The following is a 26,472-nucleotide window of genomic DNA, read 5'->3' on the forward strand; positions in this document are numbered from 1 at the left end:
GTGGAGGTGGGGGCAGCCTGCTGCAGGGATCCAGGGTGGGCACCTCTCTGCTGAGCAGCAATTGTGTGCTGGCTAGGAGTGCTACGTTATATGGGCAGTGCTGCCTGGCAGTCCGGGGGGAGGGGACTGCAGCAAAGCTACTGCTGGTTGAAGTTTGAGAGAGAAAAGGTGTGAAGGAGGAAAAAAAAGTGGGGGGGATTTTTTTGTTGCAATTTAAACGTTGTTTAAAGTTCCAATGTTGACAAACAAATGGGGACACAATAATAAAATCTACACCCCACCCAGCTTTCATCAGTGCCCCATATGTGGTCGCAACAGGCTGACCAGAGCTAAAGAGCCCCCAAGTCCAGGGTGGCTCAGCACAGGGCCTTGCCCCGCACCCAGTGGGGGCGCAGTGGGCCCCCACCAAAAGGAGGCAGGGCGGGCAGCGCAACGCTTAGTAAATCAGCCAACATCGCGCAGGGCGCGCGCCGCTTTGTCCAGCCCCGCCGGAGAGCTCCGCGTGCGTTCGAAAGGCGCAGCTTCACCCAGGGGCACGAGGACACCCCGACCGTTGGGGCAGTGCCCACGTGCCCCTGGCCTATCCCTTCCAGAGGCAAAGCCTCAGTGCCTAACGCCCACGCTCCACGCTCCTCCCTCGCGCTACATGAACTTCCGGGCTGCGTGCGCCCTCGCCGCCTTGACGTTCCGCTTGCGCGCCACGCACGCGTACGCCTCGGTTTCTACCTCGCGTTGCCGTGGGGGCGGGCTGTGATAAAGCTTGGGCATTGTGTTGCTAAGCAACCCGATCCGGACCGTGGCGACAGGAGCAGGTTGGTGTTAAAAAGACAGTAACAGTCTCCAGGGGACGAGCCCAGGGGTGCTGCAGAGTCCCCTGGCAGGGTGGGTGTTTGTATCGGGGGCTGACCACAGGAGCCACTAAGAGGGGGCAGGGAGGCCAATGGGGTGTGTGGTGGAGGAGCAGGGGCCATGGGTTGGATGGGGGTGAGGAAGCTGGGGCCAATAAGGGGGAGGGGTAATGTGTGATGGGGAGAGCAGGAGCCATTGGGTGGGTGGGAACCAGCAGGAGCCATTGGATTGGTGGGAACCAGGGGCCAATAAGCAGGGCACTGTGTGATGTGGGGAAGCTGGGGCCAGTAAGGGGGAGCACTGTGATGGGGGGAGCAGAGGCCATTAGTGAGCTGAGGAAGCAGGGGGCCAATAAGGGGAGCAGTGTGCAATGGGGAGGACAGGAGGCTGCTAGGGAAAACAGGAGCCAGTAAGGAGAGAAGTACTGGGTGCATTCAGGAGCAGAGGCCATTGTAGGCAGAGAGACTGAGGGCTTGTCTACATCAGAAAGTTGCAGCGCTGGTGAGGGAGTTACAGCGCTGCAACTTAGGAGGTGTACACATCTGCAGGGCACCACCAGCGCTGCAACTCCCTGTTTGCAGCGCTGGCCGTACTCCCGTTTTGTCTCGGGTGTAGAGGATCCAGCGCTGGTGATCCAGCGCTGGTAATCAAGTATAGACACTTACCAGCGCTTTTCTTGACCTCCGTGGAATAAGCAGGTATCCCAGCATACCTGAGGAAGCCTCTGGTAATCAAGCTGGTCTCCTTCCCCGGTTTGCTCTCGCGTTCCCCGAACCCCGAGCAAGCAGGTCTCCTTCCCTGCGGTTTGCAGGGGGGTTCCGGGAACGCGAGAGCAAACCGCGGCGAAGCTGGTCTCCTTCCCCGGTTTGCTCTCGCGTTCCCCGAACCCCGAGCAAGCAGGTCTCCTTCCCTGCGGTTTGCAGGGGGGTTCCGGGAACGCGAGAGCAAACCGCGGCGAAGCTGGTCTCCTTTCCCGGTTTGCTCTCTCGTTCCCCGAACCCCGAGCAAGCAGGTCTCCTTCCCTGAGGTTTGCTGGGTGGTTCCGGGAACGCGAGAGCAAACCGCGGCGAAGCTGGTCTCCTTCCCCGGTTTGCTCTTGCGTTTCCCGAACCCCCGAGCAAGCAGGTCTCCTTCCCTGCGGTTTGCTGGGTGGTTCGGCGAACGCGAGAGCAAACCGGGGAAGGAGACCAGCTTCGCCGCGGTTTGCTCTCGCGTTCCCCGAACCACCCTGCAACCGCAGGGAAGGAGACCTGCTTGTTCGGGGAACGCGAGAGCAAACCGCGGCGAAGCTGGTCTCCTTTCCCGATTTGCTCTCGCGTTCGCCGAACCACCCTGCAAACCGCAGGGAAGGAGACCTGCTTGCTCAGGGGTTCGGGGAACGCGAGAGCAAACCGGGAAAGGAGACCAGCTTCCCCGCGGTTTGCTCTCGCGTTCCCCGAACCTCCCTTGAAGCCGCCCAACAGCGCTGCAGTGTGGCCACATCTAACACCACTTGCAGCGCTGGTTGCTGTAAGTGTGGCCACTCTGCAGCGCTGGCCCTATACAGCTGTACTAATACAGCTGTAACAACCAGCGCTGCAAAATTTTAGATGTAGACATGGCCTGAGGGTAGGGGGAAGGGAGAAGCAAAGGCAGATGAGAAGGGAGGGCTGATTCTGTGGGAGATGAGTGGGAGGGTTGATAAATGAGGGAGGCACATGACATGAACCAGTGTGCAGTAGGGAGACTTGTGCAAAGATGGGGCTACTGTTATGGGATCTGATGTGTTTAAGGATGAGAAGGAGAAAGAGGTGGGTAGGGCAGGTGAATAGGTGGTTTCTGTAAAATGGGAATAGTCAGCAACATTTAATTTGCCTCATTCATGATTGCAAAGTTCTGTGGCCCAGGGATGGAAGGTGCTATAGAAATTCAAATGATTGATTATCATAAAAATCAGCGGTTAGAATAGCACTACACAGATGTTATACCAATTATATTAGACCAGTAAAAACCAGCAGGATCTTATTAAAGGGGACAAGACAAAGGTGCCACATTTATTATGATAACGATTTGATTTATGACTAATAACTAATATCTTAATTCTTACACACACACACACACACACCCATCAGATGTTCTGCAGCTGCTGCATAGTTACCAGTCCTGAAGATAGCTTAAGTTCATAGCTTGATTTTGTAGCTTGGGTTTGTAGCTTGTGGCGGCTAACTGGCCAGGAAAGCTGGGCACAAGGACAAGCTGGATCTCTGTTGGGCAGGCACTGATGTCCTTCCATGTTAGCAGCAGAATGTTACCCAGAGTCTCTCATCTCACCCATCTTTTTTATAGGCTTTTAGTTTGGATTCAAAGCCTATAGGTCTTGCTGTGTCACGCTGCCTCTGGGTTTAGATTGATCACCCATCAATTGCAGGCGTGACTTTCAGCCTTGAACCTGGCTTTGATTCTGTTGTTCTGTTGCCCTTTTCTTTTTAGGGTGGATGCTTCTTACTTTGTTTAGGGCTGTTGTCTAGGTCTTCAGCCGTTGGTATTTGAACTTTATCTCATCAGGACAGGCTGGGGCTGGAGGTTGATTCCGTCATCCATACATACCTCATTCACACATCTAAACTAAACTAATAAGATTACAGCAGGGTTTGCAAAAATGAAGGTTGGAGGAAGCTTTTACAAAATGGAGTGAGTGTTTTAAAATGGGGTTTGAATTACAATATGGAACATAAGTTACAGTGTAGGCAAGTGTAGTGTGGATGGTGAACAGAAGTTACATTAATAAATTAAAAACAATTTCATTTATCAGTTCTACACAGAGACTTTATAAAGAGTGATTTCAGGAGATCTTTTGGCAGTCTGGTGCACTTTTTTAAATTAGTAATTAACATGTTGCAGTAGTTAAAATAGATTTTATTATATTTTTAAATTTTTAGTTCAAAACTTGTTTTTACAATAAGAGATTCTTTAGTTAGATAGTTTTAACATATTTTGAGAAGAGGAACAGAAGGTCAATTAATCTCTGAAAAAACAAATCCTTTCAGTCCACCAAACAGATACAGCACTAGTTGGGGCAATCCCTAAAATCTCCAACGACATAACTCAGCTTTAACCGGAAGAAACCACCTCCAGGTAGGAGTAGTTCATTGTCCATGACCTTTGCAATTGTTGGCCTTGTTACTGAGCCTGTCAAAAGTGAGTGTCAGTTGTGATGGTAATTGTATGATGTCTCACTGAGCCAACTCCCATGAAAGTTAATGGAAATCTTCCTATTTTTTTCCAGTGGGAGTTGGTTTAGTTCTTGAGAGACTTGGCTTTTTAAGGGTCAATTATTAGGTAAAAAAACAGTCTTTTAATGTCCTTCCCTAAGTTATACATCAGGGGTAGGCAACCTGTGGCATGTGTGCTGAAAGCGGCACTCAAGCTGATTTTCAGTGGCACTCGCACTGCCCAGGTCCTGGCCACCGGTCTGGGGGACTCAGCATTTTAATTTAATTTTAAATGAAGCTTCTTAAACATTTTAGAAACCTTACTTACTTTACATACAACAATAATTTAGTTATATATTATAGACTTGTAGAAAGAGACCTTCTAAAAATGTTAAAATGTATTACCAGCACGCGAAACCTTAAATTAGAGCGAATAAATGAATACTCGGCATGCCACTTCTGAAAGGTTGCCAACCCCTGTTATACATAATACCTGAGACTGTTAATAGGGAACTTTTTGTTATGTCTAGTTTACTCTTCACTTCTTATCCTGTTTTTGTTTGTTTATTTCTATCAAGCTTGAGCAGTGGATGTAGGTGAGCCAGGTAATTCACTTTTGTTTATAATCAGCTTGTAGTTTATTCCATATTTAGGTGCTCTTTGTACTTGGAAAATGCTGCAGTGTTTGGACTACAAACAAGGCAAGGGAGCGTTTGGAGTATTGTTTGTTTCAACAGTTTCCACTACAACTAAAACGAAAAAATCTGTTTTTTTAAATTCATAAAAGATAGTTTTTCAAAGTGTAAATTATTGTGAAGATATGACCTGTGTCACTTTAAATATTGAGACAGCTTTCATTCCATAATAAAGAGAAGGGAAAATTATTATTACTATATAGTCTGTGCTTTAAATTCAACTCAGAAGCCAAGCAACAGCTCATGAATAGGACGCTACCAAATTCACAGCCATGAAAAACATGTCATGGACAGTGAAATCTGGTCTCTCCCATGAAATCTAGTCTTTTGCATGCTTTTACCCTATACTATACAGATTTCACAGGGAGACCAGTGTTTCTCAAATTGGGGGTCCTGACCCAAAAGGGAGTTGCAGGGGAGTCATAAGGTGATGTTAGGGGGGTCATGGTCTTGCCACTCTTACTTCTGTGCTACTGCCTTCAGAGCAGGGTGGCCAGAGAGTGATGGCTGCTAACTGAGGTCCCAGTCTACAGGCAGCAGTGCAGAAATAAGGGTGACAATGCCATGCCATGCCATGCCATCCTTACTTCTGTGCTGCTACTGGCAACAACACTGCCTTCAGAACTGGGCTCCTGGCGAGCAGCCACCACTCTTCGGCTGCCCACATTGCCACCACCACCAGCAGCGCAGAAGTAAGGGTAGCAGTACGACAACCCCCCTCTAGAATAACTCTGCAACTCCCACCCCAGCTCCTTTTTGGGTTAGGACCCCTTCAATTACAATACTGTAAAATTTCAGATTTAAATAACTGAAATCATGAAATCTACTATTTTTAAAATCCTATGACCATGAAATTGACTAAAATGGACCATGAATTTGGTAGGGCCCTAATCATGAAGCACAGGTATGAAGTGCTCCTTGTGAAATTCTCAACTCATTAAAAAGATGGCTGTACTCTATACCATTTTAAGTTTCTGAATAAGTTTATGGATGTGGTTTACAGAGAACACATTGTAATAGTCTAATTTTGAAGTGACAAAGCCATGGATGACAACCGCAATGTTTTCATTAGGTGTGCTCTGGAAATGAAATTGGCTCTTTTGACCAAGCATAAATAGAGGAAAGCAATCCTAGCTACTGATACTATCCAGAACTCTATATGAATAACTCTGGTAATGGAAGACGGATGCACAACCTCGTTGAAGGAGAATAGAACCACAATCATATCTTCTGGTTATTTTCCCCAACCTACCATTATCACGTCCAAATGATCTAGACTGAGCCTCAACAAGATTGGTTAGTCATGCTGCAGTCTTTACCCATCACTGAGGTGCACAGCTGCTTCTATTACTACAGCAGTCAAGATGGAGACAATTGTAATCCTAATGTAGATTAATGATGCCAATTCTAAAATAATAGCCTCATCATCAGGTGATTGTAGTGTGTTTTTCATTCAAATCCATAACTCACTTCTATAATGTCCAAAATAAATAGGTTAATATATATGGCAAAATCCAGTTAGTGATTCTATCACTGTAACCTTGTCTTTTCTCGTTCCACTCCTTCTCTATTATTTGTTATCACCACTCATCTTCAAGGTTCTCTTCCCCCTTTTTTTGGTGTTATCTGTCTTCCCTTAATTTTTCCATTGGTAAAACAGCAGAAGTGGGTGAGTTGTTAGGAGGGATTTGAATGTGATAAGGGAAGTGGACTTGATGGACAGGTTTGTGGGGGCATTCCAAGCACAAAGGGCAGCGGGGAAGAAGGCACAGAAATGTTTGTGAGAGGAGGATACAAAAAGCATATTGAAGGTGTAGTCATTAGTGAGCAGAAAGATTGATGGGGAGCAACACAGACACATCCAGGTCCAAGATTCAGGCAGGGGTTGTGCGACATACAGCCTTGAAGTCAAGGACAAGAAGTTTTAATTAGATGCACACCAGCACAGCGAGTAAATGGTGTCTAGTTATAGTCACGGATAAGAAGGTAGCCTTTGGCAACAGCATTTTGGATGGAATGGAACCATAAGGTTAGTATGAAGACGACCAGGGGAGGAGATTGCAGTAATGAAAGTGGGAGATGATATGGGCAGGGACAAGGAATTTGGAGGATTTTCTATTTGGGGTGGAAATGAAAGGCCAGATTTTGAATAGAGGAGGAAAAAGGCAACATGAGTTGACTATAGTCTTGATGTGGGGAGAGAAGGAAAGGGAGAAGTCAGAGACATCTCCAAATTAATTACAGGCCTACATGACAGAGGATAGTGGTATCATTAACGGTAAAGAAGATTGGAAGTAGTGGAGGTTTGGGATGAAAGATTATGAGCTTAAACTTGGCCATGCTGAGTTTAAGATAACAATAAACAATCCAATACAGGCAGTCAGGGAGGCAACAAAATATGATCTCAAAGTAGAGTTGCCAGCTGTCTAATCACACATGCCCAAGCACCCTTGCCCCACCCACTGTCCCAAAGCCCCTCCCCACTCACTCCATCCCCTTTCCTTCCATCGCTTGCTCTCCCCCACCCTCATTCACTCTCACAGGGTAGGGGGTTGGGATGTGGGAGTGGATGTGGGCTTTGGGCTGGGGCCGAGAGGTTCAGAGTGTGGGAAGAGGCTCTAGGCTGAGCCTGGGGCAGCGGGTTGGGGTACAGGGAGGAGGTGTGGGGTGCAAGCTCTGGGAGGGAGTTTGAGTGCAGAAGGGGGCTCTGGGCTGGGACAGGGTGCAGAGGGGGTATGGGGTGCTGGCTCTGGGAGGGGCCTCAGGACTGGGGCATGAGGTTGGGGGTGCAGGGCTCCTGCCAGGCAGCACTTACTTCAGGCAGCTCCCAGTCCGTGGCACAGTGGGGCTAAGGAAGGCTCCTTGCCTACTCGCTCCCGGAATCGGCCAGCAAGTCCCTGTGGCCCCAGGGGGGTGGGGGAGGAGGAGGCTCTGCGCGCTGCCCCTACTTGCATGCACCCCCCGCATCTCCCATTGGCCGCAGTTCCCAGCCAATGGGAGTTGTGGAGTTGGCACCGGAGGCAGGGTCAGCACACAGAGACCGCTGCCGGCCACTGCTGCCCCAGGCTGCAGGGACGTGCTGGCTGCTCTGGAAGCGGCATGGAGCCAGGGAAGGCAGGGAGCCTGCCTTAGCCCTGCTGCGCCACTGAACTTTTATCAGCCTAAAATCTCTCGGTTTGGCTTCAGTAGCCTCCGGGAGATAGAGCCTGATTCCAGGAGACTCCCGGGAAAATTGGCAACCTATATCGAAACAGAGTACAGGTCAGGAGTGAACAAATATACCTGAAAGTCATCAGCAAAGAGAATTCAGCTCAGTGAGCACATGAATTCAGCCAAGGATAGGAAAACAGAGGAGAAGGCTCAGAACAGAGACCTAGGTACCCAAATTGAGAAGGGGGAAAAGGAAGGAGGATGATTTGCCAACAGATGTTGAAGTAGCTTCCAGAGAAGTGTGTATGTGTCTGTCTGTGTGTGTGTCTGTATGGTGCTTATCTTAATGGGGTCCTGGTCCATGACTGGGGCTGTTAGGTGCTAACACAATACAAATAATCTAAACAGCTGATATAAGGGCAGGTTTCCAGGACAGATCCATTAGCTCCTATCCAAAAATATACTGTATACAGCATGTGCAGTACATTGGAGTTTGTGGGGGCAGAGGGGTCACAATCTACTTTTGGTTACATGGAGCTAATTTTTTCAGCACTATTGTGTGTTATGCTAACCTCTTGTTGTCCACAGGTGTAGAAAATAGTGAACATTAATTTTGTATACTTCCGCTGTACTGTCAATGAGAGTATTTCTGTTGATCAAAAACATTACTAATTCTTTTGTATTTTTGGTTTTAGAACTACAAGATATTACTAAATATGCTGTCAATTGTCCCTGTCAATGGAGTATCATTACTCTGTTTTGAAGACAAGTAGTTCATCGATGACTTCAGTTCACAGTTCTAAAAACAACTACAAGGTGCACAGGTCATATTTTATGCTAAAAGGAGTGAGCATTACAAAAAATTGAACTGAGTATAGATAGGCCCATTTAGTGTGTTAAAAGTAATATATACTTACAAGCACTTGTTTATGTTCAGGGCTCTGAAAGGCAAGATTAGCCTTGGGATTGTTTTTAATTATACTGAGGCAAAATATGTTTAGGCATGTCAAGCTTTTATAGTTCATAATGAGTTTATTGCATATAATAATTATGGGTTCAGTAATTAAAAGTTAAAAATTACTGCTATTTTATTTAATATAAACCATAAATCAAACATTTCTTTTGACTTTATAAGTTAAGATTGATGTTACTGACACATCCTAACCTTAAGTTTCATATTATGGTAATTGTATATTAGTAAGACTTCAAGCATGGGAGTTGTATATGTATAAAAATCTTTGTCAAATTAAAACATCATTGGCTAAAGGCTGAGCTTTTCTTTTTTAATATACTGTACATAATGTACACGTATGCAAGTCATTTATATTAATAATTATGGAATTTTTTTTAGGGCAGTTCCTCCAAACGAGATACTTTAGCTGTTACTGCAGTTGCTTTACAAGATCATATTTTACATAACCTACAGCTCCAGGATCTTTCATTAGCAGATCCTTTTAAATCAAAGTTAATGAATAAAAAGAACATTTATAAACCTGTGAACAAAGAGATGGTCAGAGCAGTAGTATATACTGGATTAAGAAAAAAGAGCATTCTCCACACAAAAAAGGAAGATCCAGAAAAGGAATATGTCCTTGATCCTAATCCTCCACAACTAACGTTAGGTAAACCATTATATTCTGATTTGTGTATTTTTGCATTTTATTTCAAACTTATTAGAATACAATAACTAGATGTTCTTTTCAATACTATAACTTAGCATAAAACTGTATAATGCATAGAAAGTTTATAAAAATGTCAAAAATCAAGTACTTTGGGCCTTCAGGTAAACAGTGATCATTTAAACAATGAGGACAATTTAAACTGCCATCAAAAAAGTTGAATACTTCTCACATCTGTCATATATTTGAATTTATTTTCAGTGTGACAGAGAAGGAAGAAACTAGTAAGTCTAGATGAAGAATTTTTTCATTCTAGAAACAGGCACTGTGTTCCACACTGATTTTTTTTATATATATATTTTTTATATTAGTGGTTGAAAGTACAATGCAATACAAGTATAAACAAAAACAGATGTTATTTTTAATATTGGAATGATTACATAAGATTGTGTGCAACTGTTGCTTTACCTTTTGTTTAGTAAATGATGTTTACTAGTTTGGGCATAAATTGTATGTTTTTGCAAACATTTACCCACCCCTGCCCAAACTTAAAAATGTTTGTTTTTGCGATGATCCTGGGGCAAAACCCAGCAAGAATTAACACCTGTAGTTAAATATCTACTTCACATTAAGAAGCAAACATGCAACAAGATAAAAGTCACAAAAGTGAGAGCTTGGAAACATGCCTAGTGAGCACATTTCTTTTAAAAAACCTCAGTTACTAACTTTCCATTACTGTTCTTCAAGATGTGTTGTTCATGTCCATTCCAGTGTAGGTGTGTGCTCACCCCGAGCCTGCTGCCAGAAAGTTTTCCCCCATGGTATCCCTGGGGTCGGCTTTGGTGCCCCAGGAGCCACACCTTCATAGTGCCTGTATATAGGGCCCTGCTGCTTCTCAGTTCCTTTTTGCTGGCTAACTTGGACAGAGGGGCAGGCAGGGCAAGCAGGGGATGGAATGGACATGAGCAATGCATCTCAAACAACAACAGTTACTGAAGGTTAGTAATTGTTTTTTTCTTCTTTGAGTGCTTTGCTCATGTCCCTTCCAATGTAGGTGACTCCCAAGCAGTTGCGTGGGTGTAGGGTTCAGAGTTAATTGGCACACAGATTGTAACACTGCTTGGCGAAACCTGCATCATCTCTGGCTTGCTGGGTGATGACATAGTGGGATGTGAAAGAGTGGACTGACAACCATTTTGCTGTTCGAACCAGGACTTGCGCTATGAACATTGCCGCCGATGCTTCAGCTCTTGTAGAATAGGCTGTCAATGGAGGAGCCGGGACCTTTGCTAGATCATAGCATGTTAAGATACAGTGATCCACAACGAAATTCTCTGGTCTGAGACTGGACGGCCTTTCATTCTGTCTGCAATGACTAAGAAAAGCTGAGCAGATTTCCTTTTTACGGAAAGGATTAGTGTACACATAACACCTAGCTGAAATCTGTTCCTCCTTGTTAGTATGTGGTTTCGGATAGAAGACAGGTAGGAAGATATCCTGGTTACTATGGAATTGTGAGACCACCTTTGGCAGGAAGTCCGGGTGTGGCTGCAGCTGAACTTTGTCCTTGAAGATGACTGTGTATGGTGGTTCTGAAGTAAGGACTCTGATCTTTGAGACCCTTCTGGCAGAAGTAATGGTGACCAGGAAGGCCACCTTTCAGGACAGGTAGGGCAGAGAGAACATTGCCAGCGGTTCAAATGGGGTCCTGTTAGATTTGCCAGCACCAAGTTGAGGTCCAGAGAGGGAGTGGCTGGCGTACCTGGGGGTATAGCCATTCCAATCCCTTAAGAAAACGACCACAGATCGAGTTTGAGAAAACTAACTGCCCATTCACCCATGGGTGAAAGGCTGAGATTGCAGTTAGATGCACCCTAATAGATTATACTGTTAGGCCTTGCTGTTTCAAGTGGAGTAGATAATCTGTAATGAAAGGCAGTGTTGAATGAGCAGGCAAAACCCCTTTTGTGCTGAACAGATTGAGAATCTCTTCCACTTTGCTAGGTAAGTGGTTCTAGTGGACAGTTTCCTGCTCCCAAAAAACACCTTGCAAACAGGCCCAGAGTATATCAGTTCTGCAGGATTCAGCCATGGAGCTTCCAGACTCAAGGTTCAGATTACATAGACAGCTGTGGTCCTGAGAGATCAGGCCCAGGAACGGGGGCAGGCTGATTGGCGTGTCCACCAAGAGATGTAGGAGGGTAGTGAATTAGTGCTGACATGGCCAGGCTGGGGCTGTCAGGATAGGATGCGTCCTGTCCCTTCTGACCTTCAGCAGAACTCTGTATGAGAGGCATGGAAGGAAACGCATACAAGAGATGGTCCGTCTAAGGGAGGAGAAAGGTGTCTGCGAGTGAGCCCAGGCTGTGGCTAGGAAGGAGCAGAACTGAAGACACTTCCTGTTGTGTTTTGTCGTGAATGGATCTACCTAGGGTGTTCCCCACCTTTGGGAAATGGTGCTTACAATGTCTGGGCTAATGGAGCATTCGTAATGGTTGGGAAAGGATCTGCTGAGGTGATCCACTAACTCATGCTGTGAGCCCGGAAAGTAGGAGGCTTCAAGGTGAATTGAGTGGGCTATGCTGAATTCCCACAGTCGAAGAGCTTCCTGGCATAGGGGAGAGGATTGTGCTCTGCCCTGCTGTCGTGTTGTGTGTAAGGATTGACATGCCCATTGCCCTCCGAGTGGGTTTGGAACACCTGGCAGGCGAGGGGCACTGCCCTCAGTTCCCTCACATTGATGTGTAACGACAGCTCCTTCGGGGACCAGAGGCCCTGAGTTCTGTGGGTCCCCAAATGAGCCCTCCATCCCATTGTGTGATGAGAGACATTGATGACTGGGTCCTTGAGAATGGGATTCCTGCTGCACATACTGACCGCAGGTCTAGCCACCAAAGAAGGGTTGCAATCATGGACAGAGGAAGCGATACCACCCTGTCCAAATGGTGTCAGCCCAGGGCATATGCTGACGCCAGCCAAGGCTGGAGAGATCTGAGCTGTAATCTCACATGTTATACCACATAGGTGGATGATGCTATATGACCTAGGAGCTTTAAGCAGTTTCTTGATGGGGTGATTCCTCAGGCTCTCTCTGAGTGCCCCAAGTGCTCTGAACAAGTTTTCTGGGAGAAAGGCTCTGGACTAGATCGACTTGAGGACTGTTCCAGTTCTATCCTTTGAACTGGGGAAAAGGTAGATTTCTGCATATTTATCAACCGCTCCAGGTCCTGTATTATCTGGAGGTTGACTGTATTATCTCCACATCTGCCTCCATCTGGGCCTTGGATCGACTTTTGATCAGCCAGTTGTCAAGGTAGGGGTAGACTTGAACTCCTTTTTTCCTCAGGAAGGCTGCGATGACTGTCAGGCACTTCATGAAAACTTGAGGGCTACTGACAGGCTGAATGGGAGCACAGTAAATTGATAGTGCTTGTGGTTCACAACAAATCATAAGAACCTTTTGTGTCCCTGAAATATCACAATATGAAAATAGCAAAGAATTCTGTGGCACCTTATAGACTAACAGACGTTTTGGAGCATGAGCTTTCGTGGGTGAATACCCACTTCCTCAGATGCATGTAATGGAAATATCCAGGGGCAGGTATATATATGTGTGCTAGCAAGCAAGCTAGAGATAACGAGGTCCGTTCAATCAGGGAGGATGAGGCCCTGTTCTAGCAGTTGAGGTGTGAAAACCAAGAGAGGAGAAACTGGTTCTGAAGCTCAGCAGTTTCTCTTTGAAGTCTGGTCCTGAAGTTTTTTTGCTGCAGGATGGCCACCTTAAGGTCTGCTATAGTGTGGCCAGGGAGGTTGAAGTGCTCTCCTACAGGTTTTTGTATATTGCCATTCCTAATGTCTGATTTGTGTCCATTTATCCTTTTCCGTAGAGACTGTCCAGTTTGGCCGATGTACATAGCAGAGGGGCATTGCTGGCATATGATGGCGTATATTACATTGGTGGATGTGCAGGTGAATGGCCACACTATAGCAGACCTTAAGGTGGCCATCCTGCAGCAAAAAAACTTCAGGACCAGACTTCAAAGAGAAACTGCTGAGCTTCAGTTCATCTGCAAATTTGACACCATCAGCTCAGGATTGAACAAAGACTGTGAATGGCTTGCCAATTACAGACCCAGTTTCTCCTCTCTTGGTTTTCACACCTCAACTGCTAGAACAGGGCCTCATCCTCCCTGATTGAACTGACCTCGTTATCTCTAGCTTGCTTGCTAGCACGCATATATATACCTGCCCCTGGATATTTCCATTACATGCATCAGAGGAAGTGGGTATTCACCCACGAAAGCTCATGCTCCAAAACGTCTGTTAGTCTATAAGGTGCCACAGGATTCTTTGCGGCTTTTACAGATCCAGACTAACACGGCTACCCTCTGATACTTGACAATATGAAAATATGCATCCTTCAAGTTGAGAGTGGTGTACCAGTCCTCCAGATCCAGAGAAGGGATAATGGAGACCAAGGAGACCATGTGGAATGTCAGTTTCTTCATGGATCTGTTGAGGTTTCGTAGGTCCAAGATCGGTCTGATTAGGACCCCCAATCCCTTCACTCCAGTGGAACCTCTTCCACTGTTCCTGCCCTTTGGAACAACTTGCACCTCCTGATCTAGAAGTTGCTCGTGAAAGGGGTCCCTAAAGAGGGATGGGAAGGGAGGGTGGGAAGGAGGGGAACAACTGAATTGAAGGGTGTATTCTATTTCTATCTTGTATAGCACCCAGCGATCTGAGGTAATTTGGATCCATGCCCGATAGAAGTGGACAACTGGTCAACAAAAATAGGGGAAATTGGATCCACATATTGTCCTGGTACATCATCCCTGAGTGTCCCATCAAAAGGCTTTCTTAGATCCCAATGATTGTCTCGGGGTGGGGGAGGAGGGGGGCAGGCACTGGGACATATGAGGACTCCGACAAAAACCTCCTCTTATAGCCTCCACTCTTCCTGCTATAGTCTTGTCTCTACTATGGCGGATAGAAGCAGGCCAATGGTTGGGGCTCATGGTAATTCCTGGTGGGAGCTGGTGTATGCAACCCCAGGGATTTCAGGGTGGTCGTAGACTCTTTCAGACTATGCAGCTTCAAGTCTGTTTGCTCTGAAAAGAGTAACTTGCCTTCAAGCAGAAGGTCCTGCACTGTCTGCTGCACCACACAGGGCAGTCCCGAGGACTGAAGCCATGAATTTCTTCTCATAACCATAGCCAAAGCCATGGATCAGGCTGAAGAGCCTGCCGTGTCCAAAGCTGCTGAGAGGGATGCCTTTGCCACCAATTTCTCCTCTTCAACAAGGGCCAAGAACTCATCCCTAGACTCCTACAGCAAAAGCTCCTTGAATTTTGCCATTGTGCTCCAAGAGTTGAAATCATACCAGCTCAGGAGCACTTGCTGGTTTGCGATCCAGAGCTGGTGGACACCAGTTGAGTACACTTCCTGCCAAAAAGGTCTAATTTTTTGGCATCTTTGGCCTTGGGAGTTGGCCCTAGCTGATCTTGCCATTCCTGCTCATTTGCAGCTGAAAATACCAACAAGCCTGGTGGGTGTTGGTATGTGTACAGGAATTTATACCCCTTGGGAGGGACAAAGTACTTTTTATCCATCCTCTTCGCAATAGATTGGAGGGACACAGGGGTCTGCCATAAGGCCTTGATGGAGTCCAGAATGGCATTGTTCAAAGGCAGAGCCAGCCGAGATAGCCCTGAAGCTGCTAAAATGTCGACCTGAGCATGGGATGATTCAGAGATCTTGACCTGGATACCCAGGTTCTGGGTTACCCTCCTGATGAGCTCCTAGTGCACCCTGTTGTTGTCTGGGAAGACTCTATACTTGTTCCAGCCATCTTCTCTTTGGAAGAAGAGGAAGAGGAATGAGGCATGGGGCTTTGTTCCTTGCCCTCTGCACTGGATGGGTCCCATGGGGCTGGGTCTTGCAGTTCAGTACTGGGATTGGCATCGAGGCCTGGTCCCTGCTCCAAGGGAGGTAGTGAGGGAGTTCTCAACCCCAATGCAACGGAGTAGGACCTCGTGGACTGTGGACCCTGGACTGGCTGAAAAGTCCAGGCATTCCAAAATGGCCACTGTAATTTCATCTGCCACTGCACTGGTGACCAGGTCATTGGTGAAATGCCATGGCTCATCTCAGTCATTGGGTATTGTTGGTTGGAGTGGTGTCTGCTCCTGCATGAGACATATGACTCCACCTCAGAATCTGACTCCGAGGAGTCATTTCTCAGCGACCAGGGTGAGGTGATGCCAACTTGTGTTGGTGAACGGTGCTGGGAGGAAGGAGACAGGCACTGCCCCTTTTGATGGCATCTGGGGTCTCGGTGATACAAAGGTCCTTGCCTCCGGTGCCACCGCAGTCAGCTCCTGAGTAGCTGGGGATGGCGGTACCAGGAGTGACAGCAACTCCCTCACTGCCTCTAATGCCTCTGGCATGGACGGAAGCACCAGGGCTGTCAAACTCTGGTGGCTCTCCCTTGGCGGAGTGTCCAACGGCGCCTTTACTGGGGCCGGAGTCAGTGGTACCATGCGCACCGCTGGCATTTCCGAGTGGCCCAACACAGGTCACACTCTATCAGTATCTCTGTGCCCTGCAGACCTTGGGATTGGGGAATCTCCCCTGATCAGTTTTTCTCTGCTTGTTTCTTGGCACCGTCAATAGAGAGTGGTGCAGAGAATCCCATGCTGGCGTTGCTGTCCTCGGCACTAAGGATGAGTGTCGGTGCCAGGCCATAGACAGAATCTTTTCTTGGCTCCAGAGAAGCGGAACGGCGCTGCACATCCTTTAGAGACTGTGGGGCACTTCTCACTGAAGCCAAAGTACTTGGTGCTGAGTCTTTGTGACTCAGCTCCGAAGCGCTGCCTCCATAAGGATGCTTGAGTCTGGTGTCGCTGTCCTCCTTAATTCTGGGCCTGAATCCCTTGCAAATCCTGCAACACTCCTGCATGTGGGCCTCCCTCAGATACTTAAGGCAGCTGGAATGTGGGTGACTAACCAGTATTTGCTGATGGCATGACACACACGGCTTAAATCGTGGGGACCAAGACATACCCTAGCACGATGGAAGTGCTGACCCTGTTAAATGGAGTCCACTACCAACTATACTAACTGTGAGGACACGACTTCAGGGAGCACCAGAGCTGACCTGACAGATATCACCAAGAGAAAAATGTTTCCGGCGATGGAATTCAGAGCAAGCACAAACCTACTTTGGATTGGACATGAGCAAGCACTCAAAGAAGAAATATTTCTTTATTATAATACAATTTTACAGTGGCAATAAACGTTACTATAAAAATGCAGCAAGTATATTAGCAGACTAACAGCCATGATGTCTTTCCCAACCATTAGTTTCAGAGATCCCCTTGCTAAAGGATTCTACAGCATTCTTACCATGAAACATTTCTTTTGGTTTCCCTGTCTTTCCTTGGGCACTCAAGGGCTGGAGCACCCATGAAAAAAATTAGCAGATGCTTAACACCCACTGGCTGCCAGCTCCCCCACTTCCTCCCCAGCATCTCCTGCCCACCGGAGGCTGCACCACTCAACTCTTCCCCCTTCCTCCTACTGCCCGCTGCAATCAGCTGTTTCACGGTGTGCAGGAGGCTCTGGGAGGAAGGGGGAGGAGCGGGAATGGGGCACACTCAGGGGAGGGGGCAGAACTGGGTGGGAAGAGGCGGGAAAGAGGTGGAGACTTGGGAGAAAGGGTGGGGTGTGGGCAGGGTCTGGGGCAGAGTGGGGGTGGGAAGACGCAGGATGGCGTGTGGGCTTTGGGGATAGGTGGGGGTGGGACGTGGGTCAGAGTGGGGGGTCTGAGCACCCCCAGGGCCTATGCTTCCTTTCCCCCCAAAACCTCTTGACTAGACTTTTTTTTTTAAAAAGACACAGACCTTCCCCATCAAGATCTTACAATATAGTGAGATAAACCCCACTCATTCTGATATCAGAGGGGTGGCCGTGTTAGTCTTGATCTGTAATAGCAGCAAAGAATCCTGTGGCACCTTATAGACTAACACGTTTTGGAACATGAGCTTTCGTGGGTGAATACCCACTTTGTCGGATGCATGTTGAAAGCTCATGCTCCAAAATGTCTGTTAGTCTATAAGGTGCCACAGGATTCTTTGCTGCTTTTACACTCATTCTGATTTACTCTCTCTTTCTGGAAATGCCTAAAGACCTCAGTGAAGGTCACATTGCCATTGGGGTAGCTGCTATGCAGACACACATGTCCGTATTCTAAAGAATTTACAATTCAAGACCCTGACTCTGCAACGAGATCTACACAGAATCAATAGGATGCTGTACTGGCACAATGGTCTGCCTATATGGCATCAGTTGCAAGGTCAGGCCCTAATTTCATAGAATAATAGAAGTGTAGAGCTGGAAGGGACCTCGAGAAATCCTTCAGTTCAGCCCCCTGCATTAAGGGAGGACCAGCTAAACCTAGACCATCTCTGACAGGTGTTTGTTCAATCTGTTCTTAAAAACCTCCCTGCGAAACTTACTCCAAAACTTAACTACCCTTATAGTTAGAAAGTAGATCCTAATATCTAACCTAAATTGCCCTTTCTGTAGTTTAAGCCCGTTACTTCTTGTGCTACCTTAAGTGGACATGGAGAACCATTGATTGATTGCCATCCTCTTTATAACAGCCTTTAACATATTTGAAGATTCATCAGCTTCCTGCAGTCATCTGTTTTCAAGACTAAACATGCCCAGTTTTTTTAACCTTTTCTCAGAAGTCAATTTTTCTGTGTTTTTTCTCATTTTTGTTGCTCTCCCCTGGACTCTCTCCAATTTGTCCACATCTTTCCTAGTGTGGTGCTCAGAATTGGACACTAAATCCCTGATGCTTTTCAGCAGTAATACTGCCTAGCCAGTTATTCCCCATTCTGTAAGTGTGCATTTGATTTTTCTCTCTGTAGTACAGTACTTGGCACCTCTCTTAACTGAATTTCATCTTGTTAATTTCCGACCAATTCTCTAGTTTGTCAAGATGGTTTTGAATTTTAATTCTATCCTTCCGTCTCCTTCAGCAGGGAGTTCCCAACCACCAGTACTCTACACCTCTTCGTCTTGGTTGTGATGGCTCTGAGCCTCCCAGCCTTGGGGATCAGTGGCTCCTCCCCACTTTCTGTTGCCAGTACAGGGATGGATGGGGGATCGAGAGAGTGGAGCTAGGTCTACTGGCTGAGGTGGCCAGGAGCCAGTCTCCTCTCTGCAGAGCAGGCTGTTCTCCTTCCTCCTATGGTGTACTAGACTCAACAAATAAGTAACAAATAGGACAAAAGGGAGTGGGGAAACGGGTAGTGTTCACATGATTCTGGTTTCACATCAGTTAAAAGGACTTTATTTGTCTGGGTTTTATATTTATTTGCCTTACATGAATGGTGAGAGTCATCATGGAAGCTGAAGGCTTAGTTGAGAAAAAAAATTGAAGTGTGAATGTATTCATTTGGTTTTTATAAGAAAGACAAAATATTTCCTTCCCAACTCAGCACTAAAGGGTCCAATATAGATTTTTTTTGTGCAAGTGAATCCAAAGAATTTACTGAAAGACAGAAACATTTAAATTACTCATTTTAAACATTTTTATAAAGTATTTGTTTTTGTAATTTAAAATTGAAAAAAAATTTAAAAAACTTTTACATTTAAACATCATCATGTAATCTTCAATATATCTTTACACAATAAACTGTTTACATTTTTGCCATAACTTTTTCGCATCTGGCACAATAATTGTATCCTCCTACAATATTTCATTGTAATAATTACATTTCCAATTCTTGTTGTGAAGACAACCTTGCAAATGTGAAGTGATGCAATGTTCTCTTTCTAAATCTGCAGACAAGTCAAACGATAGGTCAGGTCTGCACTACCCCATTCACCTCAGCATGGACATTAACTTTAAAGCTAAAGATGTGCAATTTAGATGTCAGTATTTAAAATTGTCTCACTTGATCATTTTAGCAGAAACATCAAGCTAATGTGAAATGGATTTGTCATGTAAACTTTTGGTGGGTAAACATGAATATTCTTGGATCTTGATGACTCCAACCTCCATCTCTAGGGCCTTGACAAATGCAATCATGCCCCACTTTATTCATTCAAAATGCTGCTTCAAAGATCATTTTCCTGGCTAGCCACTTTGATCCTACCACCCCTCTGTGTGTGTCCCACCACTTTCTCTCCCTTTTCTACTGGATCGTAACAAATGACTCATCTTTGTTTTTAAGGCTGTTCTGTCCTCTCCCTGTCCTACCTATCATCACTTATTCTCTATTGAAACATCAACTCCTGCCTTCACTCTGCCAGTGTTGCCAGCCTTTGCCACCCATTTGGGAAAATTTCTCACAAGCATCTTTGTGATTAACTCTCATATCACCCCTCATGCATAGCAGGAGCTCACAGTAAAAATCCGCAAAGCCACCTCATTGCCCTTCATCAAATGGCTTGTTAAAATTCTTCTCTGTCATGATGTCTACAAAAAATGTATGGTTAAGTAGATGTGCTATGACCACTGCTTTTCATGCTGACCAAATTTGCTTCATTGTTATCTTATGCTCCCAGTGTCTGTGTATCCACATGTTGTTTCTTGTCTTATACTTAAATTGTAAGCTCTTTGGGGCAGTGATGGTCTCACTGTTATGTGTTTGAGCACCTAATAAAATGGGTTTTGATCCATGATTGGGGCCTTCAGATACTAATGCAATACAGATAAACAACAGTAAAACTTTTCTCATGACTTGGACTACCACGTGGGCTATTAAAAATTGTATTAATTTGCAGATTTCTGAAGATGTCAGTCATAATTGTTTCTACAGGATCTCTCCTCTCTCTTTTAAAGCCCAAATTTTACTTCAACAATGATAAGGCTGATAGAGGAATGCATTTTACTACAAGGAAGTTGATGGAGAGTGCATTTTTCATCAGTGAAGAGACTATTTTGCACTACTAAATATAATACTTTAATTTCATACACTTTCTCTTTGCCTCTAGTCCTAGATTCAGGATGCACTTCCAAGCCCCCAGAACTATGAGCTCCAGGATCTGTTGATAGGGACTGGATTAGTGTCTGGGTATCAAAGCTGCCCAGATACAGTGCTGAGGATCTCCTGAGCCTGTGAAAAAAAGTACATATACTGCACGAGGAACTGTACACACTTGCCAAGAGAACCTGCCTGCAGCATTGGTTAAAGTTTTCTTTGCCACCTATTTTAGGTTGCCAATGCAGCATATAAGATTGCTTAACAACGCTGATGGATTCTTGGCTCAACTACTTGTTCAAGAAGCTGTTATTTTCAGCGTAACAAGAAGTTTGTATGTGATGTGATGTGATGGAAATCTATAGTTAAAGAGTACAAACTATAGTAAGAAAAAACTTAACAATTAACCTTAGACATTATGCTTATTTTAAGTATATTGAAAATTTTTTACTATCTACAGAACAATCATGTTTTTCTAGTAAAGCTGTGTTCCTCACGAATAAAAGTTTGCAAATAAACTTGTAAACTGAGAGAAACAATAAAGCCAGACTCAGCTTTTGAAGACATCTTTTAAGCTCTGTGAAACTCTTCCCTCTCTTCACAAGGGCTGGAATTCCTGGATAAAACAATTTCTTTAACAATTAAAATCATAGCTGTCCTTGGGTCAGAAGTAAAGTCACCTTCCTCACATATAATCTACTGGCAGAGCTCAAGATGGTGGGTTCAACTAAATTATGTATTCCATTTGCCATTGTCCACAGCTAATTGCTGACTCTGCACTGATAGCAACTAAAATATGCTGGACAGGCAGAATTATGAAGTGTACATAAAGGTTCACACAGATAGGAGGATGTTACACTTTGGATGGAGATTTATCAATATTTATTTTTAGAAAACCTCTGAAAGATCTGTTTTAAGGAGAACAACACTGTGAAAGGAAAGATTATCACAACTGCTTGCTCATTTCAAGCCTCATAGTGTAATCTTAGGGTTTCTGCTTGCTGATTTTAGGGATGATGGTATTGTGCACAGTCAAGTCCAATAACTCAAGTTAGTACATATAACTACTTCAAAAATTCATGTTCAGGACCTGGAACCACACACGCAGCAAGACCTCTAAAGATTTACCAAACTCTCTGTATCAGTAAGCCTGTGGATACTTTGGTGATCATTCAGGGAAATAATCATGAAAGGCACTCTCATTGACAATGGATATCAGCCTGCCAGGAGTCGTTGCAAAGATGGCAGGGAGTCCCCAGTGGAATCAGGAGTCGTTACAAAGACACTGGTCACAGGAGGAAGAACATGACCGTATCAGCTTTCTGGAACTCACGTTCAAAGAAAAATTTCTCTAATAAGGTCAGACTGCGGTTCTACATGCAGGGTGCTGGCAACCTATGGCACACGTGCCAACGATGGCACGCAAGCCAATTTTTAATGGCACGCTGCTGTCTGCCGGGGTCCCGGCCGCCGGCCCTGCTCAGCCCACTGCCGAACCCAGGCAAGCAGCGGGCTGGGTGGGGCTGGTGGCCGGGACCCTGGCAGGCAGCAGCGTGCCATTAAAAATCCTGCCCGGACCAACCTGCTCTTCTCCGCCCCCTGCCCACCATGCTCTCCTGCAGGGGCAGGGGGCAGAAGCTTGGTCCTGCCGGCTGCTGCTGCGGGGAAGCCTCCACCGGCTGCCAAGCTCTTTCCTCCCCTGCCTCTTCCCCCAGTATGATGGGTTCCTGCTCCTCCCCCTCCCTGCAGCCAAAAAGCTGATGGCCCTGGAGAGGGGGAGAGAGGGTGGGGGAGAAGTGGAACCACAGCCGCAGCGTGCTCGCTGCTCTGAAGAAGAGGCAGGGATGGGACCTTGAGTAAGGAGGGTGGAATCAGGGCACATCCCCTCCAGCCCCCAACCGTGAGCCACTCAGGGCAGGGGGCTGGGAGCATCCCCACGATTCCAGCCCACACCCATACCCCCAGCCTCCTGCCCTGACTCCTGAACCCCCACACACACTCCCAGCCCTCTGCTCTGAGCCCTGCACCCCCCACACCCTCCAGGCCCCTGCTCTGACCCCTGCACTCCCCACAACCCCAGCCCTGATTCTGGCACCCCCCCCCACATACCCAGCTCCTCTACACTCCATGCCCTGACTCTTGCACCCTCAACATCCGCACCCCCGCCCTACGCACGAAACAGACGCTCCTGCACATCCCCCCGCACCAAATGGGAGCTGCCCAGGTAAGCGCTCCACACCCAAGCCTCCTGCCCCAACCTTGAGTCCCCGTCCCTCAATCTAGCTCCTGGCCAGACCCTACACCCCAACCCCCAGCCTGTTCCTTCACCCCCAGCCTTGTGCTCAGTGCACCCCACCCTCAGCTCAGTACAGAAAGAGAGAGAGGAAGAGAATGGGCTAAAATGAGGGAGAAGGTAGTTACCCACTCTATGTAGGTAGGGCCGGGACCGCAGACCGGCAGCGGGCTGAGTGGGGCCGGCAGCCGGGACCCTAGCTGGCAGGAGCCGGTGGAGGGAACCCCAGACCAGCAATGGGCTGAGCCGCTCAGCCCACTGCCAGTCTGGGGTCTCGGTCACCGGTCCCGCTCAGCCCACTGCCAGTCTGGGGTTCTGGCTGCTGGCCCCTTGCCAGCCGGGGTCCCAGCTGCAGGCCCAACTCAGCCCGCTGCCAGTCTAGGTGAATGGAACCCCAGGCCAGGAGCGGGCTGAGCGGGCTGGCGGCATAAGATCAGCATTTTAACTTAATTTTAAATGAAGCTTCGTAAATATTTTGAAAACCTTGTTTACTTTACATACAACAATAGTTTAGTTATACAATATATAGACTTATAGAGAGAGACCTTCTAAAAATGTTTAAATGTATTACTGGCACGCGAAACCTTAAATTAAAGTGAATAAACGAAGACTCGGCACACCACTTCTGAAACATTGCCAACCCCTGTTCTAAAGGGCTGAACAAGATGTGGTATCAAAATTGTATACACCTGAAAAGCTACAAAAATGGACTAACTCAATCAAAGACAGATGATCCAAAGGGAATGGAGTGTCCCTTTGGAATTCCTCCACTGCCTTACTGAGATCTTGAACCAGACCAAAGCCAACCTAGGACATTTACAAGACTTCCAAGGATTGTCAAGACAAAATGGTACTTCAAAGGAACGGACACAGAAGTAACAGCAGTAGAATCCATCTCAGGACTGGCTAAAGAGCATCTTGTATGTCATCTACCTTAATTCCTCTTTTAGATAAGATAACCCAGGAAAATCAGAGTGAAAGAAACATCATAACACAGCCTCAAAAAGGTCTTAAACGCACTGGTGCTTGGTGGCAGTGCTAGAAACCCAATTCTTGTGCTGGTGTGTAAGGAACGTTTCTCTCTCCAGGACAAACTAGGCTTGGATACACAAGTCTGATGGCTTGAGTTTTGAAAGGGAGATGCAGAAGAAAAAAAGATTACTCAAAACAAGATATTGCTACTCTCTCAGCTTCTAGAAAAGACTCTACATCTTAGGCTTATGACAGATTTTTTTCAAAATTCTGCCACTGCTAGATACAAGAACATAAATTCACCCAAATGTGAGATTTCCAGCATTCTGTTATTCCTTCAAGAGGAATTGGAATGCATCTTAAATGGTAGTACTCTCAAGGTCGAAATTGCATCACTAGGTAACCTTCTAGATTCCAGAAATTAGACAAAACTAGATTTTCATCCACATGAAGAGGTTCATCAATGCAGCAAAGATTATCAACACTTCCTTGATGCACACTTCGCCTGCTTGGAAATGTAACAACCGTACAAGTCTTAACAAGTTGCCCTTTTGAGCACTTTAGGGTGGTACGTCTCTTCTTCCTTTCAGTTAAAAATGCTTTCCTAGTAGGGCTGTTGATTAATCACAGTTAACTCACGTGATTAACTCAAAAAAATAGATGGCAGGTTTAATCGCACTGTTAATAGAATACCTATTGAAATTTATTAAATATTTTGGATTTTTCCTACTTTTCAAATATATTCTAGTCTGTGTTGTAATTGAAATCAAAGTATATATATTTTGATTCCAAATATTTGCACTGTAAAAATGATAAAAGAAATAGTATTTTTCAATTGACCTCATACAAGTACTGCAGTGCAGTCTCTTTGCTGTGAAAGTGCAACTTACAAATGTAGATTTTTTTTGTTGTTGCATAACTGCCCTCGAAAACAAAACAATGTAAAACTTCAGAGCCTACAAGTCCACTCAGTCCTACTTCTTGTTCAGCCAATTGTTAAGAGAAACAAGTTTGTTTACATTTACAGAGATAACGCTGCCTTCATCTTATTTACAGTGTCACCAGAAGGTGAGACCAGGCATTTGCATGGCACTTTTGTAGCCAGCAGTGCAAGATATTTATGTGCCAGATATGCTAAACATTCGTATTCATACTTCAGCCACCATTCCAGAGGACATGCTCCCATGCTGATGACGCTCATTAAAAAAAGAATATGTTAATTAAATTTGTGACTGAACTGCTTGGAGGAGAATTATATGTCCCCTACTCTATTTTACCTGCGTTGTGCCATATATTTCTTGTTATAGGAGTCTCGGATGATGACCCAGCACATGTTGTTCATTTTAAGAACGTTTTCACTGGAGATTTGACAAAACGCTAGGAAGGTACCTGTCATAAACAGATAGTTAAGAGTTAATGGAACAGAAGTACTTCATATCTCTTTTGCCTGTAAAGAGTTAACAAGATCAGTGAGCCAGGCTGTCACCTGACCAGAGGACCAATCAGGGGACAGGATACTTTCAAATCTTGACGGAGGGAAGTTTGTGTGTGTGTTGTTAGTTTTTGGTGGTTGTTCACTCTGGGGGCTCAGAGGGACCAGATGTGCAACCAGGTTTCTCTCCAATCTCTCTGATACAGGCTCTTATAAGTTCAGAATAGTGAGTACTAGGTAGATAAAGCGAGTTAGGCTTATGGTTGTTTTCTTTATTTGCAAATGTGTATTTGGCTGGGAGGAGTTCAAATGTGTATTTGGCTGAAAGGAGTTCAAATTTGTATTTTGCTGAAGGGATTTTAATTTGTACTTGTATACTGAGGCTGGGAGGGTATTCCCAGTGTCTATAGCTGAAAGACCCTGTAACATATTCCATCTTAAATTTACAAAAATTATTTTTACTGTTTTTTCTTTCTTTAATTAAAAGCTTTTCTTGTTTAAGAACCTGATTGTTATTTTATTCTGGTGAGACCTCAGGGGACTGGGTCTGGATCCACCAGGGAATTGGTGGGGAGAAAGGAGGGAAGGGGGAGAGAGAGGTTAATTTTCTCTCTGTTTTAGGATTACCTTTTCTCTCAGGGAGAGTCTGGGAAGGGGAGAGAGAAGGTGGATTTTCCTCTCTGTGTTAAGATTCAAGGAGTTTGAATCACAGTAATCTTCCAGGATAACCCAGGGAGGGGAAGCCTGGGAGAGGCAACAGTAGGGGAAAGGGTTTTCTTTCCTTGTGTTAAGATCCAGAGGGTCTGGGTCTTGGGGTTCCCCGGGCAAGGTTTTGGGGGGGGACCAGAGTGTACCAGGCACTGGAATTCCTGGTTGGTGGCAGCGGTACAAGTCCTAAGCTGGTAATCAAGCTTAGAGGAATTCATGCTGGTACCCCATCTCTTGGACGCTAAGGTTCAGAGTGGGGATTATACTATGACAGTACCAATGTGAGATTTCTAAAGATAGCTACAGCACTCCACCCAAGGTTTACGAATCTGAAGTGCCTTCCAAAATATGAGAGGGACAAGATGTGGAGCATATTTTCAGACATCTTAAAAGAGCAACAGTCCAATGCAGAAACTACAGAACCTGAACCACCAAAAAAGAAAATCAACCTTCTGTTGGTGGCATCTGACTCAGATAATGAAAACGAACATGCATCGGTCCGCACTGCTTTGGATTGTTATCAAGCAGAACTCGTCATCAGCATGGACACAAGTTCCCTGGAA

The 26,472-nt window shown here is 45.8% G+C and overlaps 1 protein-coding gene across 4 annotated transcripts in view; it reads left to right on the forward strand.

Moving 5' to 3' along the window:
* The first annotated feature begins 711 nt into the window (after positions 1 to 711).
* Positions 712 to 26,472, forward strand: part of RNF32 (ring finger protein 32) — a 56,385-nt gene continuing 30,624 nt past the window's right edge. For 2 of the 4 annotated variants that reach the window (XM_050942269.1, XM_050942270.1), the window contains exons 1-3: positions 712 to 812; positions 8,581 to 8,701; positions 9,237 to 9,507. In XM_050942269.1, the coding sequence (XP_050798226.1) occupies positions 8,624 to 8,701; positions 9,237 to 9,507 (349 nt within the window). In that variant the 5' untranslated portion in view covers positions 712 to 812; positions 8,581 to 8,623. Of the gene's footprint in view, positions 813 to 8,580; positions 8,732 to 9,236; positions 9,508 to 26,472 lie in introns of those variants that run through there. The other 2 variants (XM_050942272.1, XM_050942271.1) reach the window with 2 other exon arrangements.

This window comes from Gopherus flavomarginatus, chromosome 2 (assembly GCF_025201925.1).
Source record: "Gopherus flavomarginatus isolate rGopFla2 chromosome 2, rGopFla2.mat.asm, whole genome shotgun sequence".
Lineage (NCBI taxonomy): Eukaryota > Metazoa > Chordata > Testudines > Testudinidae > Gopherus > Gopherus flavomarginatus.